This window comes from Dipodomys merriami, unplaced genomic scaffold (assembly GCF_024711535.1).
Source record: "Dipodomys merriami isolate MVZ:Mamm:240054 unplaced genomic scaffold, mDipMer1.0.p SCAF_51, whole genome shotgun sequence".
In the NCBI taxonomy this organism is placed as follows: Eukaryota; Metazoa; Chordata; class Mammalia; order Rodentia; family Heteromyidae; genus Dipodomys; species Dipodomys merriami.
Genome location: NW_027206080.1, coordinates 3938878 through 3957987, shown reverse-complemented (window position 1 = coordinate 3957987; position 19110 = coordinate 3938878). Strand labels below are relative to the sequence as shown.

At 52.9% G+C, this 19110-nt stretch overlaps 1 protein-coding gene across 1 annotated transcript in view; it reads right to left on the bottom strand.

Annotated features, from left to right (window-relative positions):
- Nucleotides 1-7348: 7348 nt before the first annotated feature.
- Nucleotides 7349-19110, bottom strand: part of Egln1 (egl-9 family hypoxia inducible factor 1) — a 35610-nt gene continuing 23848 nt past the window's right edge. The window contains exons 2-5 of the mRNA XM_069998142.1: nt 10979-11098; nt 9708-9844; nt 8653-8720; nt 7349-7916 (exon numbers count right to left, since the gene is read on the bottom strand). Coding sequence (XP_069854243.1) covers nt 7852-7916; nt 8653-8720; nt 9708-9844; nt 10979-11098 — 390 coding nt within the window. The 3' untranslated portion in view covers nt 7349-7851. The remainder of the gene's footprint in view (nt 7917-8652; nt 8721-9707; nt 9845-10978; nt 11099-19110) is intronic.

Sequence of the window (19110 nt, the reverse complement as noted above, 5' to 3'; positions counted from 1 at the left end):
GTTTTTTGGTGGTTACTTGAACATAATCTCAGGGATTTTTCTGTCTGGGATGGCTTTGAACTGTCATCCTCAGATCTCAGCCTTCGGAGTTGTTAGGGTTTCAGGTGTGAGCCCCCGGTGCCTGGCTTGTACATCACCTTTGTAACAACAACAAAAAGACTGTGAGCTGGGCTCATGCCTGCAGCCCAAGCTACTCAGGATGCTGTGATCTGAGGATTTTGGTTGGAAACCAGCCCATTCTGGACTGAGACTCCTATTGCCAATTAACCAGCAAAAAGCAAGAAGTAGACTTGTGCTCTAGTGGTACAGCAATTGAGCAGAAAAAACTCAGGGATAGCACCCAGGCCCTGAGTTCAAGCCCTAGCACTAGCATGTGTCAAACACACACACATATCAAAGAACTATTTTTGCCTATCTTCCCCCCCACACCCCTTTGTAATCTCAGACTTTCCTGCTCAGGCTGGCTTTGAACTGTGATCCTTAGATCTCAGCTTCCTGTGTAGCTAGGATTACAGTTGTGAACCACCAGTGCCCAGCTTCTTTTCTTTTTCCCCGTTTTAGGCTGCCTTCTGCCAGCAGAGCTGGTGGCTCGGGCTAGGCTGTCTCCCTTTGTAGGGAGATGGAAGTAGATTCTATTTCTATAAAAGTTGCCCCTTTTAAAGTTACACACTAACAAAGTGAACTTTAGGACATTTTGTGTTGTTTTGGCAGATGGTAAGGGGGAAATACTGTCCTGTGGCTTAGAGATTGTATTTCCAAGTCAGATTAGAGTTCCAGGGTGAAAGGCTGGATGGAGATTGTATTTCCAAGTCAGATTAGAGTTCCAGGGTGAAAGGCTGGACACATCTCCTGAGACCAGGCAGAGTACGGATGGGCTGACACCATACCTGCAGGGCCAAGGCTGTGTCGTCCTTGACCACAGCCCTGTCCACTGGACAGGTGATGCAACACAGTTCACCACCACTATACAGTCCATGACCAGGGCAGCCGCCTGAGCATGCACTTGGCCACGTGTCTGCATGGAAAGTGGGAGGGGACTTGATGCTAAGTGACCCCCCCCCCCAGTCGCCTGGTTCTGTACCCACAGGAAACCTCCCTCATTCCAGAATGCATGCTGTGTGGCCCTTTGACCAGGCCCAGAACTTGCGGGGTCTCTGGAGCCAGGGCTGCCCTGTGGGGCTGTCCCCTGCTGGCACCTGCTCCCCAGTACTCCACCCTGCTCCCTGCACCAGGCAGACACCAGTTCCCTGGTCCAGGAAGCCCTGCAGACAGATGGACTGAGCTATCTGCTATCTTTCTCCCCAGGGGATGACTCTGACCCATCCTCGATCCCCAGCTCAGAAGCTTCTTCAGAAGGCCACGATTGGCCCAGCCTGTGGTGGTAGGCCGTCTGCTCCCACACATGGTCCAGAGCTAGCCTGCTCCTGATTCCCTGGGTTTGTGGGTGGCTGTGTCCCCACATGTCCCTCTGCTTTGTCTCTTGGTTCTGTTGTCTGCTCCTCTTCAAGGCTCTTCACTGGCTTCTCATTGGCTTTATGTTTTGTTTTTGGCCAGTCCTGGGGCTTGAACTCCGGGCTTTTGAACAGCTGGGCTGACAAACTTGCTTCACTACACTGGGCTTCAAGCCCCGCCCATTATTAGGCAGGTACTTAGGACAATTGAGCCATACCTCCATCTCTCTTTTAGCTTATTTTCCAGACAGGGTCTCACCTTTTTTGTCCTGAGCTGACCTTAAATTGTATTCCTATCTCTATCACCTCCTAGATAACTGAGATTACAGGTGACAGCACCACACCTAGCTATTTCTTTCTTTAGACAGGCTTTCACCTTGTTGTCAAGAGTGGCCTTGAACTCTTACACTCAAGTGATTCTCCGGTCTTAGGTTTGATCTTCTAATCTCAAGTGTTAATTTTTTGGGGGGGTCAATCTTGGGGCTTGAAATCAGGACCTGGGCACTGTCCCTGAGCTCTTCAGCTCAAGGCTAGCCCTTTGAACCACAGCACCACTTCCAGTTTTCTGGTGGTTAATTGACGATAAGAGTCTCACAAATGCTCCTGCCCAGTCTGGCTTTAAACTGCAATCCTCAGACCTCAGCCTCCTAAATCACTAGGATTACAGGTGTGAGCCACCAGTGCCCGGTTTCAGGTGTTAATTTTATCTCTGAAAGGCTCAATTCACCCTTGGCTCTGAAGGCAGAGCCAGACTTTGGTGGCATGCTGGTCCCCACCACAGTACCCTCTGGTCCAACATTCCCTAGAGATGTTGTTTTCTGATTCTGGCTTTTCTTTCACTGGGACCCTTGCTTCCTTTTAAGTTCAGGCCTCTGGGAGACACCACCTTCTCTCCCAGGAACAGCATCCTATTCCTCTTGAGACTTTGGGTCTTGAGAACTTCCAAGCTTCCTCTTCCCTTGACACGGTGGTGGTTCGGGCCCGGGGCCCCGGTGGTGGCAGTATGCTGGCACCCGTTGCTCACAGGGCCCCCGCTTTCTCCTGCGTGTTCGCTGTGCGTGGCGGTGCCCAGGTCTCTCTGCCTTCCACTCTCTGGGCACTCTCTACACCTTCACGTGCTGGTTTGCTTTGTTTAGTTTTGTGCTTGGGCAGGAGCCGTCTCAGCCAAGTAGCCACACCCAGGGCCCAAAGCTCTTGAAAATGAAAAACCCTTTAGCAGATCTGAAGAACTGGAGAAGTAAGAGACAAAGACATGCTACTAGAAAAGCTCACATGCCGTCCCCTCAATGAACTCCAGAAACCGCCCGTAGGCAGAGTGTCAGGGACTGGATAAAGCTTACCACTGCCCAAGGAAGAAGCCCAGAGATCAGGTGAGCTTCCTTAAAGAAAGAGCAGCTAATACAAACAGCCACGGAACAACCAGGGACAGGCCTCCCCCAGCAGAGCTAGAGGAGTCTAAAGGTGAGGTTCCAGATGAGGGTTCTACAAGCAGCCTAATCACCAGTGACATGTAGTCGTGAAAACAAAGAGCAGGACTGGGGACCGTGTGCTGTCCTCAGGTCATTCAGAAGTGTCCCAGGAGAGAAGCCTTCAAGGTCCGGGAGCCCATTGGCACCCGGCCGAAAGGGTCCTGGCCCAGTCAGCCACCAGGAAGATGCTCAAGCATGGGCAAAGTGGAGACACTGAGGGGAAAAGTAAATCGCAGAAGAAAAAAGCAATCTGGGGGTGGGCATCACAGCTCGGCCAGGAAACCCCAGGACTGAGAGGCTGAGGCAAGAGGCCTACTCATTTGAGGCCAGCCTGGGCTGCACAGACCTTGTCTCAACAAAATCCAAAAGGTAAAGAAGTAAAGTGAAAAGTCCTGTGAATGCACCCTGTACATTTGAGTATTGTCACTGTGAACCTCACCACATGAAGGTGGAGGTGAGGAGGAGGAGCCTGGGCAGTGCCCTGAACACACTGCTCTCCATCCTCTCAGTGGTAGATCAGCGATTCTGTTCAGATCTGTGAAGACTTAGAGCGGTTGAAGAGCGAAACTTGTTTCTTCGAAGGTAGAAGACTTTTTTTTAAACCCTTTTAGTATAGTAGATATTGCTACTTAAAAAATGAGAAGAAGGTGGGGCTGGGAAGGGCTCAGTGGTAGAGTGCTTGCCTTGCATGCCTGAGGCCCTGGGTTCGATTCCTCAGCACTACATAAAAAAAGAAAAGAAAAAAGCCAGAAGTGGCACTGTGGCTCAAGTGGTAGAGTGCTAGCCTTGAGCTAAAGAGCTGAGGGACAGCGCCCAGGCCCAGAGTTCAGGCCCTACAACCGGACCCAAAAAAAAAAAAAAAAAAAAAGAGAAGTTTATGAATTGCTCTCATTTTCTGCACCACCTTTCTGTTTCTCCATGATTGTCACCACTTCCTTGGTTCCTTGTGCTCTTTTATTTTTGAAAAAAAAAAAAAGAAAAGAAAAAAATCCTGCTCAAGGTTTCCGTCCTAGAAACTGTGACTGCCAAGTGTTTCCCAGTCCTCATTACAATGGGGACAAAATCTACTCTGCCTGCTTTGTATATTCTGAGAAAGAAGCGCAAGCATATCCTGTAGAACAGCATGGAAATATGACAAGCCTGGCTGACGAAGTCGTGAACACCAGGAGGAGAGAACTGTCTACCAGCACTCATTGAGGGCTGGGACATCTCCTTGGGACCGGGTGGCGGCCGATCTGTGTAGAGAGTAAGCAGGCTGCAGCTCCAGGGCCTACATGCCCAGCACCACACACACTTCAGAGGAAACATGGTCACAGCTGAAGACCACACGGGAGCTAGCAGAGGACTTCACGCCTCCAGAGACACAATGCAAACTGTACCCTTGAAAAAGGGAGACATATGTTCCCTGTGTATGTGTGCGCGTGCATATGTGCGTGCGTACACAAGATCAGTATTGGGGTTTGAACTCAGGTCCTTAGGCTTGCTTGAGAGGAGCTCTACCCTTTGAGCCATGTCTCCAGATGCTTGCTTCTGAGCGTTTATAAATGCAATAGGAAAAATCCCATGTGTAATTATATTGCTAGGCATATATGAGAGGTAAGTACAGACCATGGCCGTCTAACCCACAACCCAGCTCTTTCTCAGACCACGTGTAGTCTGGCAAATAAGAGCACATTGCACTGCAAATTGATTCGGATCCAAGTTACTGTGAGAAGACCTATTGTCGACAAGGAAATGAGGGCTGCGACTGCCAGCTGTCCAAAGCTCCTTCACTCGGTTTTCTGCTGCCACTGTGGGAATGGGAGGGAGGGGCCTGTGGGAGGACAGTATGTGCTGCCCACTGGGTGCCAGCACACCTCAATCAGTGAGGTCTCACACAGCTCTATATGGGCTTATTCTCAGATTTAATCTGATCGGTCTTCATGTCTGGCCCATCTATCTTCTCATCTACCCACTATCATACTTTTCAGTACAACCCTCCAAACGCACTGATAGGCCAGAATGCTGAAAAACAGCTACACACACCAAAGAAATTATAAAAAGAGCTGGGGCTGAAGGCTCACGCCTATAACTCTAGCTATTCAGGAAACTTAGATCTGAGGATCCAGGTTCAAAGCCAGCCCAGAAAGGAAAGTATGAAATTCTTCAAATAACCACCAAAAAGCCAGAAAGCAGAGCTACAGCTCAGGTAGTAGAGTGCTAGCCTTCAGCAAAAAATCTCAGAGTTCAAGTTCCAGGACCAGTACCAAACAAAAAACAAAACAACAACAAAAAAGATACCACATGCATATTTATCTCCCAAAAGAGTGCTTGCCTTCCATGCATGAGGCCCTCGGTTCGAGTCCTCAGTACCATATAAACAGAAAAAGCTGGAAGTGGCACTGTGGCTCAAGTGGTAGAGTGCTAGCCTTGAGCAAAAGAAGCCCACAGACAGAGCCCAGGCCCTGAGTTAGTGCTTGTGTTGATGTATGACCACAAATTAAATTCCTGTGCATGCTGTGTACACATGCGCATACACATGCATGTGCACACACGCACACACACACATTCTCACACATGTACACACGGCAGCACATCATGAGTCAGGAGGGGCACACCTACTCCACACATGGCACGGGACTGATGCAAGCATCCATGAGTCATGAGTTAAAATCACTTTTTAAAACCCTTATATTCAAAGAGCAAGAACTTAAAATGCTGGGAATCCAAATGGGGCTCATTGGGTCCATAATCCATGAGGTTTCTAAAAATGCTGGACTCTACACATCTGCCTTCCTCCCCCAACCCATACAAAAAGCAACCCATCGCATGTCTAAGTGAGCAGAATACAGCCACCGGTGCAAAGGCCAATTAAGAAAGCCAACGCTCCATAACGGGTTAAAAACAAGACAGCTGGATGTCACAACCATCATTTTTTCAAGAACATTTATATATCTTTTTAATTAGATTAGCTTTACAAGCAACTTGGGAGCTCTTCCATAACGCAACACTGCTTTTCAAATTACATGACTTCAGAGTGTCCTTAGATGAATCCTGGAGTCCTTTGCTTGCTATTATGATAAGGGAGTGTTTTACAGCTGATTAATGTGTTGAATAGGAACAGCATCATAAAGCTTAATCTCCAACCAGGCTCAACACATGGAGGCCACAGATCCGCTTTAGACTTTGCTTTAGAGTCCTGGTGGTGGTGAGTTACCGGTCTAACACAACATCAGAGGCTTTAGATGACTATTAGGGAGGCAGCTATCCTGGTTTCTTAATCTCTTCACAGTGGTCTCCAAGAAAACCATTCAATGGACGCCCTGTCTGCTGAGTAGAGGCCACTGCAGAATCTGGCTGAGTCCACCTGCAGGGGTGCGGCCTGAGGACGGCAGGTACTCAGCATGGAAGGCTGCCCCCCCTGTCCCAGCAGTGGTAGCTCCTGCTTGCCTGCCCGTGGAAGCAACTTCACCTGACCCTACAGACGGACACTGGGTGGGGGGGGGGGGCACGTGGCCTGACAGCAGCCTGACACAGGCAGGCTGGGTGGCAAAGCCCCGAAGCCTGGCATTCCTGGGTGGGGGAGGGGGGAGGGCCGGCGCGGCCCGGCTCGCAGAGGCACTTGCTGGAGAGGTGTTGGTGGTCACCAGGGGTGAGGGGAAGACGCGGGGCAGCGCTGAGCACGGCCATGGACGGCACGGCGAGCCCCACGTCTGCACGCACAGCTGCCATGAGTGACAGTGAGGTGCAGAGGCCGAGTCGGCCACGCCCGGAAGAACAGCGATTTCTGCACAGCCCCCTTCCAGTAAAGCAGACCAAAGACAGGCGGCAGCCCCAGGGGCCAAGCCTCAGGAAGGACGGGTGCCACCCTCGGGGCTTCACTCCAAGTTCAGGCACGTGAAGATGGGATGCCGGGCTTGACATGGATGTGGGGTCTGGGAGGAGGCCCTGGCCGGCCCAAGAGCCCGCAGCCCCTCTCCTGGTCTCCCCACATGGGCAACCTCCCCCTCCCTACCCCCTGGCCGGCTGCTTGCCACCCTGCGGCTGACACACAGCCCGGGACCAGGGAGGAGAAGCGGAGGGAGACTGGTGGAGCAGAAGAAAGCCCTTTGACTTAGGAACCTGAAGTCTCAAGTTCACATAATGCCAGTCACTTGGTTAAAAAAATAAATAAATAAAAGGTTACGCCCTTCTTCCCATCTTTTTTTTTTTTTTTTTCCCTTGTAAAAACATGTACTAAAGGTTACTTGCTACTCAGGGGTAACAGTCTACAGTTAGGTTTCATTATGACAATGCCAAAAACACAGCGATCTTCCAGAGTTCAGATTAGCGTGAGACAGGCCAAGTAAAATTCTGGGTTTTCAGTTTACAACTAAAGTGCTCCTTCCTCATTTCAGTTTAAAAAAACCCAAAAAACAAAAAAGGATCACCAGTCACTGGCAACAATCATTGCAAGAGGTCTTTGAGGGCAAAATTTAATAGTACGAAGTTTACAAAAATAGATTGATGTTATTTTGAGGAATAATACTGTCATTTTTTTCTCAATTCAGTTTTGATAAATTGTACCTAATCATACAAAAATTATTCCAAATTCAAACTTGATATAAAAAAGAGAGAGATGAAATGAACTCAGCTAAATGACAGATCTGGCAAAATATAAAAATGAAAACAACTCTACACAGGGCCTTAGTTCCTGTCCGGCGCTGGCACGAGCACAGGCACAGGCAGACACAGGGGGGCCGCCACGCGGGACACGGCAGCCACTCCTCTGCTCCATCGGCCAACGACAGCTGTCTCTGTCCTGTGAAATGCCATCCGGCGCCTCCTTCCTTCTCCTGTCACCGTGTCCACACGAAGTCAGCAGATGGCTCCTGAATCCCGGCCAGTGAGGTGGGCACCCCTGGGGCAGACGCCGCATCGCTAGGCAGAGGCCCCGTCGCTGGGCAGAGGCCCTACTGGACATCCTTACTGATGGAATCCGACGGTTTATTGAGGTCAACCCTCACACCCTTCTCTCCTACAAGGCAAAGACATGTTCCCTGGTTAGGCACCAGAGAGTTCAGCACTGCTGCCCGACTCTGCAGATGCCACCCGGGCTTGCAGAGCCCTGGCACCGTGTGCCCTGCCCCGCACCCCACGCCAGCCACCCTGCCCCGCAGTGTCACCAGCAGGACACTGGAACCGGGCTTCCGTGGGGGACCGACCATGTCCTCTGAAACCAATGCTGTCTGTGTCTAGCAGACAGCAAATCAGGACTGAAAAATCTACAGAAATCCAAGGATTCCACTAACAAGCTAGAGGCTTGTTAGAATGCAGTGAGCCAGTAATGGCCGGACTGGGGTTTCTGGAATCTAAGGCAGGATCCAAGAAAGACAACTGGTCATTGTGAGAAACTGACGCCCATGGTCCCAGGAGGGCAGGTGGTGCGCGCAGTGGGTGGGATGCGGGATGCAGGATGCTGGGGACAGATGGGAGTGGCCGTCAGGAGAGGAGGTGTGTTTCCTTCAAAGGGGAGAGGGCCCGAAACCGGCCAGCCAGCTTGCATTCGACAGGGCTTGCTTGCTCTGCCTCACATTTCCCTAATCTCAATCCCGAACAGCAATGAGGAACACTCAGGAGAAATCCTGTGTTAAACAGAGTTAAGGAATCTGCCCTAGCTGTGAGCGTTTGCCGTGTTCCGGGGGCCGAGCCTAGGTGGCGAACGCTGGTTAACGGGTTGCTGGAGCCTGAGGCCAGCCTCCACCAGGGCTTACCTGTGAGATATTTTACTTTAGCTCTTGCTCGTTCATCTGCATCAAAATACCAAACAGTTATTGCGTACCTAAAAGAGAATTCAGAACAGGTTGAGAAGGCCCATACGGGTGCGGGTCCGCTGCAGTGTACAGGCAGGTATGCGTGTGGGGATGACAGAGCCTCCCATCACCGGCAGCCCAGAGGTGACAGCTGCACCGCAGCGGCGGGAACAGGGCGCACACTGTGGGACAACATACACTGAGTGAGGGGCGGCAGCACATGATGGGGTTTGCCACCGCCTGGAGGAGCCACAAAGACACTGAACTACGCTCAGGAACTTTGCAGACTCTCCTGTGCTTTGACTCCAGCGGACAGGAGGATGATGCTATTCCACAAGGGCGGGGCAGGCCCGCTCCAGGGGCATCAAGCCCAGGCTACGCTGCCCACGTCCAGAGAGGTGCAGGAAGCAGGAGCCTGCTGCATGCCACGCTGCTCAGGAGCACGGGCAGGGCAGTGTCAGAACTGAACTGAGTCAAATGCACCGAAGAGCCGGGCACTTCGTGGCTTACCACACCTCTCTCTTGTGTGGCCTCTTCTGGGGGAAGGGGTAGGATGTACCATGTGGGGGTTTCTTTTGCTCCCACTTCTTTCCATGTGCACCTACAGAACACGGATCTGCAAACTGGAGACTTCCTAATTCACCAACATTTCCTCAACTCCAACTTCCTCGTGGAAGCAGTTTAACAGAGGAGAGCATAGAGTTGTAACTGGAGCTCTGGACGGAAGGCCCGGCACCCGACTCCCAGTACCCAGCTCCTGGGGCCCAGGCCGGCCACTCCCCAGCCTCCTGGGAGAGCGCAGCTGTGGGGGCGTGGGCACTTGGGCCTGAGGAGCTAACTCTCTCTCTCTCTCTTTGTAGCCCAGGTTGGCTTGGAACTCACAATCCTGCCTCAGCCTCCCAAGTGCTGGGATTAGAGGTGTCACCCACCATGCCTGGCTTTCTTCCAACTCCCAGCCAAGTTCCCCTGTGCCCCGTGTCCCCTCCTGCACTCAGCTTTCAGAAAAGAAACACTACCTTGTAGCATATGCTGGTTGTACTTCATGAGGGTTGCGACGGTCAGACCAGAAAAACAGCAGTCTATCAAATTTGGGTTCAATGTCAGCAAACTGGGCTTTGCCTTCTGGAAAAATTCGAAGTATACCTCCACTTACCTAGGAGAAGAGTTGAGTGTGTGAGAGGGAGCAAGCATGCACGCCACCGGACGGTGTCAGTGAAGTAAGAGGCTCGTCTGGTGTGCTCACAAACAAACCTCAACCAACAAGGTACCGGAGTGAGTACATGATTAGTGCTAGGAAAAGTCACTTTTTGTTTTAAAGACATCTGTGAACACCTGATGAAACAAAAGTCCTAAAATAATGCTTGAGTTTCAGAAAGCAGCAGATGTTTATTTGTGTCCATACCCTTACAGCCATATTCTGAACCAGCCTGACGAGCACATTAGCCCAGCCAAGGCTCATTCTATCAAATAAACCCTGTGTCTTATTTTACGGTCCAGCAAAATCATCGCAGGGGCCTTGGCCTCTTATGTGAAGAATCCCCATGGGCTACAGAGTCGCCACATCCTCGCACCCAAGACCCAAGTCCTGCCCACCCTGGAGGACACACCAGAGCAGTTCAATCTCATCTACAAAGGCTGCCCCCGGCTACCCACACACACGCTGCTCGGGACCAAATGGACTCGCATGTCCAGCCCTGGATGGACATCAAGTGTGCGCAGAACCGTAGGATCTGTTGGGGAGCAGGGTGAAGGAAGACCTGGCTCCTGGGTTTCCTTCTGGGAGTGCAGATGCACAGACCAGCCCAACCAAGCCACTGGACCCTCTGCAGGTGGACCGGCAGGAATTTTAGTGCGTGGTCCTAAGCTATCCCCAGAACGTGAGAGTAATGTCCCAGAGCCTCCTCCCCAGGTGAACCCAGACACGGGCCCCTGGCCTGCTTACTCTGTTCCTGTTCAGCGAACCCCAGGCGTCTAGCAAAGTGTGTGTGCACGCGCATGCCTGTACACCAGTCCTGGAGCCTGAACTCAGGGCCTGGGCTGTTCCTGAGCTTTTCTGTTCAAAGTGGTGCTCTACCACTTGTGTCACAGCTCCACTTCTGACTTTTTTGCTGGTTAACTGGAGATAAGAGTCTCACAGACTTTCTTGCTGTGGCTGGCTTTGAATTGCAATCTTCAGATCTCAGCCTCTTGAGAAGCTAGGATAATGGGCGAGAGCCACCAGTGCCTGGCTGTTTTTAAGTGAAAAAGACTTAAAACAGTTGGGAAAATACTTGATTATGTTGCATACCTTAGCATCCCAGTCTTTATTTAGATAATATATACAGGTCACACATCTGCCGTCTCCATTCGGATTATCAACGTGGCGAACGTAGCCCGTTCCGTTGCCGGGGTAACAAGCTACCATAGCCTGTAACAACAACAGCGAGTGAGAAGCCCGCGGTGGACGTGGAGGATGCTGCCTTAACGTGGCTGTTCTCTCCAACAAAGGCGGCGCCGCTGCTGGCACGGATGAGATGCAGCAAGCTCTTCCCCCTGTGGCTGTGCCAGTGAAGCCCAGGGCGGCAAAGCCGGTGGCTGGGATCGAGTGTGACAACGCAGGCCAGGTGAGCCCAGGCCAGGTCTCACTGCCCACTTTGATTATGGGAAGAACAGAGCCTCCTCCCCCAGACCCCTCCTCCTCATGGCTCTGGGGCTCATCTCCCCACCAAGGAGAGTGGGCCAGCTCCCGTGCGTGTCTCATCCGTGCTGGGAAGCAAAGGAGTATGGAGGGGACCCAGAACAGGCGAGGGGAGCCACGGGCTGCCCGGGGCTCAGGGTCAGCTCCCAGCAGCTGGAAGAGGCACCCGCACAGGCTGGAGCTGCCAGAGCTAGCCGTCCCTGCTGAAAACAACACAGCTTGGGATTTCAAGGCTCCGCAGGCCTGTGTTGGGGGCCCAGATGAGCCGTGCTGTTCCCCCGGAGTGCCTGCTGCCCCACACTCATCCAGGAGCACTGACAGGTGAGCATCGGACACAGCATCCAAAAGCCAACTCCGAAACAAAACACTACATAACACACCAGTTCACGACGAACCCCTGCTCAACCAGAAACCTAACCATAGCAAGATGCAGTGCAGAATTTCATTGCAGAGGCTAGCTACTTCCATCCTTGGAAGAGGGAGGGGGGAGGAAAGGGGAGGGAAGGGAGGAAGGGGGCAGGCATGATGTCCTCAGAGTGGCAGGAAGCAGGAAATGCTCCCGGCTAGTCTTTAAGCCTTGGACTTCATGGGCTGGAGTCACTGCACCAGTACAAAACTCTAAGGAAATAATGCAGTGATTCTATCATTGTATCTATGCGGCCATGCTGCTGATGTTGTGATGGTTCATTTCTTACAGCCTGAAGCAGTGCAATCTGAATCCTTCCAGAAGGAAGTGTGCATGGACACTGCCCACACCCTCCCAGGCATGGGGCTACGGGCCTCACATCTGTTCTTCCTGACTCCTCACAGCTCAGCCCCTCTGGGCACGGCTACGACCGCAGGCGGGCACCAAGAGCCAGGGTGGATTCGCACGAACATCCCAGGCGACTGTGTAAGAGTGTGCTCAGCCACAAGAAGGCACCAATATTTTTCTTTTTTGGGAGTACTGAGGTTTGAACTCAGGGCCTCATACTGTCAACATGCTTCTCCCACCAGTCCCTTTTGTGTTGGCTACTTTCAAGACAAGTCCCCACGTCAAGCCACCCTGTGTCCCCACCTGTGACCCCTTTGTTGTGGGGACAGCAGGTGTGTCCACTGCACCTGGCCATGGTGGGTGAGATGCACGCACCACTGAGCCAAGTCTCCAAAACTTGAGCTGAACTTGTGTGTGTGTCCGTGTGTGTGCACGTGTGCGTGCATATGTGTGTCCACGCACACCAGCGCGTACATTCCAGCCCTAGGGCTTGAACTCAGAGCCTGGGTGCAGTCCCTGAGCCATTTCAATCAAAGCTGGTGCTCTTCCACCTGAACCCTGGTCCTGGTCTCTCAGCCGGCAGAAGCCACCAGTGTTGGCTCAAGCTGAAGTTCTGAAGATGATCTCTGCCTCCCCAAGAGCTAGGGCTACAGGCTGTGCCCACGAGCCCAACTTTAAGCCCCAACAACAGCACAGCCAACCTGTGAAAAGCTGGAAAATGATTAGACGAGAATGATTTTTTTCCTCTCAACACCTAATCTTCCCCACAGGAATCTCATTTCAGAGAGTGGATTCAAAGTCTCCAACTTTCCATAATGCCAGCATCTCTCAGGCAAGGGGAAGGGGGTCTGGCTCTCCATCCCTGTGCCTGTCCTCCCCACCCCTAGATCTCTATCCATGGGCTCAGTTGAGCAAATTCACCACGAGGCACCACAGACCACCACGTCTTGGGGCTACAGGACTAACAAAAGCTGCAGGCCACTCACATTTCCTGTAACAGCAGCCGGCCAGTGGGTGAGCCAATAAGCATACTTTTCCTAAGACAGAAAAAAAGCAAAGCCAGGTGCCAGTGGCTCACACCTGTAATCCCAGCTGCTTAAGAGGCTAAAGAGCTGATTATCTTGGTTCAAAGCCAGCCTGAGCAACAAATCTGGGAGATGCTCTCTTTTGGGGGAGGGGGGGAGAACACTCTTATCTCCAATGAACCAGCGAAAAACCAGCCTGGAGGTGTGACTCAAGTGGTAGAACATCAGCTATGAGCAAGAAAGCCAAGCAAAAAAAAGGTGAATGAAGGTACAGAAAATAATTTTCCAGGCGGCCAGGACACCTGGTCTGGGGCAGGGGGGGGCAGGGGTGGAAGTTGGGGGGGGGGGGAGGAGACAGGCAAGTAATCCTGGTCCTGAGGTGGCAAGCCGCAGGAGAGGAAGGGATGAGCAAGCAGGATCCATCAAGACTTGAGGCCACCAGATCAAGCCCACAGAAGAATTATGGGTCTTGTTTCAGAAGTGACAGGAAGCCGGGCACTGGTGGCTCACACCTGTCATCCTAGCTACTCAGGAGGCTGAGATCTGAGGATCGTGGTTCAAAGCCAGCCCGGGCAGGAAAGTCCATGAAACTCTTATCTCCAAAACCAGAAGTGGTGCTGTGTCTCATGTGGTAGAGCACTAGCCTTGAGCTGAAGAGCTGAGGGACAGCGCCCAGGCCAAAAGTTCAAGCCCCATGACCGACCAAAAAAAAAAAAACCAAAAAAACGAAGTGACAGGAAGGTGGCTGCGGTGGGGCATGCCTGTAATCCCAGCACTTGGGAGGCTGAGGCAGGAAGATAGTGGGCTCCAGGCCAGGTTGGACTAGACAAGAAGCAGGACCGCCCTGACAGGGATGGACAGCCAACGAGGACAGCCTGTGTCCAATGTGGCAGGCTCAGCATCACCAGTGCCTGCATCCCCAGATGCTGCCGCCAGCCAAGCACTGCTTCAGGGTGTGCGTGTAAGGCCTCACCTGCTCGGGAGGAAGCACAGGTCACCCCACCTGCACTGCAGACTGTTCTCAGCCGCTTCCCACACAGCAATTCCAAGCAAGTGTGACGCTTAAAAAACAAAAACATCTAATAAAAGCTTCAAACTTTCCAAGTTTCAAATCAGCTAAACAAAACCTTAATTCAATTATGCTGATTATGTCTTCCAGTTATGTATTCATAAAGCAGCCCTGTGCTAGTCAACTAGCAAAAAGCCAGCCCAGGGGCTGGGAAAATGGCTCAGTGGCTTGCCTTAACTAGCAAAAACCCAGCCGGGGGCTGGGAACATGGCTTGCCTCGAATGCATGAGGCCCTGGGTTCGATTTCTCAGCACCACATAAACAGAAAAGGCCGGAAGTGGCACTATGGCTCAAGTGGTAGAGCACTAGCTTTGAGATGAAGAGCTGAGGGACAGCTCCCAGGTTCTGAGTCCTGAGTTCAAGCCCCAGGACTGACCAAAAAAAAAAAAAAAAAAGCCAGCCCAGCAGTCCACAGGCCGTGGACCCACGGGGAGAGCAGCGTCGAGAAGGCGGGTGGCAGAAGGCTGGGCCGCTAGGCCTGCATTTCCCCTCCTGCTTTGACTAGCTCACTCACCCTTGGCCATATCAGCCTGGCCAAGGGCGGCGCGACTCCAACTGTAGAGGCTAAAGGAATGCCAACAACCCCACAAACTAGGTCTGGGGGTTCCCATCACGCTGACCTGAGACCATGTCACGCCTTTCAGCTTTGCCACTTTCCCAGGAGACCTCTGCCAACACCTGCAGACACCCACCTCCACCCTTCTTCCCGCCCGCACATTTGTGAGGGGGGCCAGCCTTCACGGGGCTCCACACCGGGGTCTCCCCTTCCGCCCACTTATAAAGGAACTCAGATCCCCCAGCTCAGATGTTATGATACAACTATGGTTCGGCAAGGTCAGCAACAAAGCAGCAAGGTGATCACAGAGGCCTCCTGGGGCTGTGTGTGGAGTAAGCTGAGAGGAGGCATGCGAGTAGTTCCTGCAGACTTACAGCTCATTGCGCCACAGCCAGTATTTCATGTCAGTTCTGCACCATCGACAGATACCTGTGTGGCTGACAAGCCATCTCTCACCGTCTGCAGCAGAAGGAGGAGGAGACTGACACCCACTTAGCCATTGGGGATGCGCTTACTGTTCTTGGTTTTTACACCCTGGCTGGAGAAGCTGCTCAGGTGTCCGTGTGCTGCCATGCCCACACGGGCGTGACCCTACAGTCACAGCTCCAGTCTGCTCTGGTCTCCACTGAGCCTGAGCCACATCCTTTATCTCTCACCCTCCATCAGGGCTAGGGTTTGAACTCACAAACACTAGAGCCACAGCCCACAGGCTTCCAGTTTCATCTGTCCTTATATCTCCAGTGCCAAACATGGGCACTCAAGTATCTGTTGAAAAACCAACTTAGCAATCTACTTTAGAGCCGGGGAGAGATGGCAGACACACACAGAACACATAGCCATCTTCAACGCAGTTTCAGAACAGAAGTTGAGTTCTACCATCTTAGGCTAATGGTTGGTGGAAGCTGCTAAAAGCTTATGAAAAATGAACTTGAAGTTTGGCCACTCCCAGCTCCACAGACGGCCAACACACACAAGCCACATGCACACCTCCCGCCCCCACGCCAGCCCCACAGACGGCCAGCACACACGAGCCACACACACCCCCGCTCCCACGCCACGCCAGCCCCACAGCCAGCACACAAGACCCACATGCACACCCCCTGCCCCCACCCCAGCCCCAGATGACCGGCACACACGACCCACATGCACCCCCTGCCCCCACGCCAGCCCCACAGATGGCCAGCACACACGAGCCACACGCACATCCCCCACCCCCATGCCACGCCCCAGGTACGGTCTTCTGCAGAGCCGTGGGTTTTATTTTGGCCCCAGATGCATTGCGTCTTTTCAAAATGTGGACACAGACGTGGTACGTGGTTTAGGAAAATGGACAGTGAACTGCGCATGTGATGTGTGTCAGGAATCACAACTGCCGATCCTCGCCCTCATGGGTGACTTCCGGGCGCATGGCCTCCCCGACCAGCTCCAACCTTTGCTCCCACTGCCACAGGACACCCCTCCTGGCCACCCCTGCCCATTCCTCATGTCCACAGCTTCATCTCGCATGTGCCAAGGCCCCAGGCTTGCCCCTCACTGGCGCACCATCCCCTGCCCACCCCATTAGCACAGGACCATCCCACTAAACCTTCCCCAGCTGAAGGTCACACACATCTTGGCATCCAGCTGGTAAATAGATGTGGGAAACCTCTTCTCCACTGCGGGCCTTGGGATGTTTGCAACATCGCTGAGGGCCCGGCAAAACCCTCGGTGCAGGCAGAGCGGCCTCGGGCAGCAGATGGAAGCCTAGGAGGAATGCGCGTGTCTGCCGGGCGTGTCATGAATGGTCCCGCAGACCTTGCATGGCCCTCAGGATGAGGTTCTCCACCTGAGAGGGACCAGACCCAGGGAGGCTGGAAGCTAACGGCCTAACAGTTCTTCCTAAGACAAGCAAGGCCCAACCTCGTGATTAACCTGAAAACTGCAAGTAACGAACTCTCAGGAAGAACACACCACATCCAATCGAAAAAACGCTCAAGGATAGGGTTGACAGTGAAATGTGGTCTGGGAAAACTAACAGCTCTCCTCTAGGAAGCCCACATCCAGGACCTGACAGGCTGGGGGAAGTTCATGCTCCTGCTTTAGCCATTAGCAAAGTCAGTTCCTTCCTTCCTTCGTTCCTTCCTTCCCCCCCTCTCTCTCCTTTTTTGTCCATCATGGGGCTTGAACATAGGGCCTGGGTGCTGTCCTAGAGGTTTTTTGCCCAAAGCTAGTGCTATACCACTTTGAGCCACAACACCACTTCTGGTTTTCCGGTGGTTAACTGGAGATAAGAGTCTCACAGACTTTCCTGCCTGGGTTGGCTTAGAACCAGATCCTCAGATCTCAGCTTTCCTGAGCTGGTAGGATTACAGGCAGGAGTTGCTGGTGCCCAGCCTTCTCTTTTCTCCCTTCCCCACTACCTCTCTCCCCACTCTATTTTTTGCCAGTTCTGGGGATTGAGCTCAGGGCCTGGGCACTGTCCCTGAACTCTTTTTCTCAAGGCTAGTGCTCTACCACTTGAGCCAGAACTCCACTTCCAGCTTTTCTGGAGATTAACTGGAGATAAGTGTCTCATGGACTTTCCCACCTGGGCTGGCTTAGAGCCAGATCCTGAGATCTCAGCCTCCGGAGCAGCTAGGATGACAGGCGTGAGCCACCGGTGCCAGTGCAAGCAGCAAGCACCCTCATTTGGCAGAGCCAACTATAGAATGAGTTGCAGACAAGTTGCAGAATAGAATCTTTAAGAGGAAGAAAAAAAAAAAAGATCTTGTCTGACTGTGACATAAAAATATAAAGCACAAAACTTTTTCTGGGGGGTAGTACAAGGGTTTGGACTTAAAATCTCACAAGTACTATACTACCTGAACTATGTGTCAAATGATTTTAAATTTTAAAACTAGAATACTCTAGACAAATGTCACTTAAGTGATGTTCCCAACTACAAAGGGAGGAGCTGTGCGGCTGCCACCTGCCTACCTTCATCAGACCAAGCGCACCGTGGCGGGAGACGCAAACCTTCACTCATGCCGTATTCACACTAGCATGTGTGCTCAGGGCGGCCGTGCGGGTGAAGAATGGACGGCGGAGAGGACAAGCAAGCGCCTCCCCCAGCCCGTCACCCCTCCCCCCGGGAGCACATCACCGCTGCCCTTCCTCACAGGGCTCAGCCCTGTCCGGACACCCGCTGCTCCAGATGTTCACCCAACATCTGTGCCCTTGGGAGCCTCGCTGCCCTGGGGAACCCCTGGTCTCTGGCTATCAGCCCTCCACCATGTGGTTGCTGCTCACTGTCCACCCTGGCTCAAGCCCGCCAGACGCTGGCTCACAGCCAACAGCAGGCAAGGCCAAGGAGCAGCACAGCAGCAAGGAATAGCACCATACGGGGAGGAGCAGCACCACATAGAGAGGAGCAGCACCATACCGAGAGGAGCAGCACCATACCGAGAGGAGCAGCACCACAAAGAGAGGAGCAGCACCATATAGAAAGGAGCAGCACCACATAGAGAGGAGCAGCACCATATAGAAAGGAGCAGCACCATATGGGGAGGAGCAGCACCATATGGGGAGGAGCAGCACCATATGGGGAGGAGCAGCACCATATAGAGAGGAGCAGCACCATATGGGGAGGAGCAGCACCATATGGGGAGGAGCAGCACCATATGGGGAGGAGCAGCACCATATAGAGAGGAGCAGCACCACATGGAGAGGAGCAACACTACATGGAAAGGAGCAGCACCATATGGGGAGGAAAAGCACTACATGGGGAGGAGCAGCACTATACAGGGAGGAGCAGTACCGTATAGAGAGGAGCAGCACCATACAGAGAGGAACAGCACCACATAGAGAGGAGCAACACTACATGGAAGAACAGTACTACATGGAGAGGAGCAGTACCATAAGGGGAGGAGTAGCACCATGGATAGTAGAGGCAGAGGGGCAAATCTAGATCTGCCCTTGGTGGCTGAAACCTTCCGACAGCTGAACATGGCTGGGGTAATTGGCCATTCTTGCCTGGCATGCACAGACGCGCCCCAGGTTCTCCGAGCACTCCAGCCGAGACAATCTCGCCCCCTGCTATCAGCCCGCCCAGTGCCCGCAGTGACTCAGAGCGCACGAGCCTGGCAAGGGCCTGGATCTGGTTCTTAATCCAGGTTCCGCCAATTACCAGCTACGTGACTACAGGCATCTGCCTGCATCCTGCCTCAGAGCAGGTGAGAGGCATGAGGCTGCGTGCCCAGCTCTCAGCCTTCTGTCCAGCGACGTGGCCACCAATGCATCTGTGCCTCTGATCCTCAGCAATCCTCACACTCCACCCCGTGTCCATGTGCCCGGAGAGCCGATGTACACCGCACGGTGCCC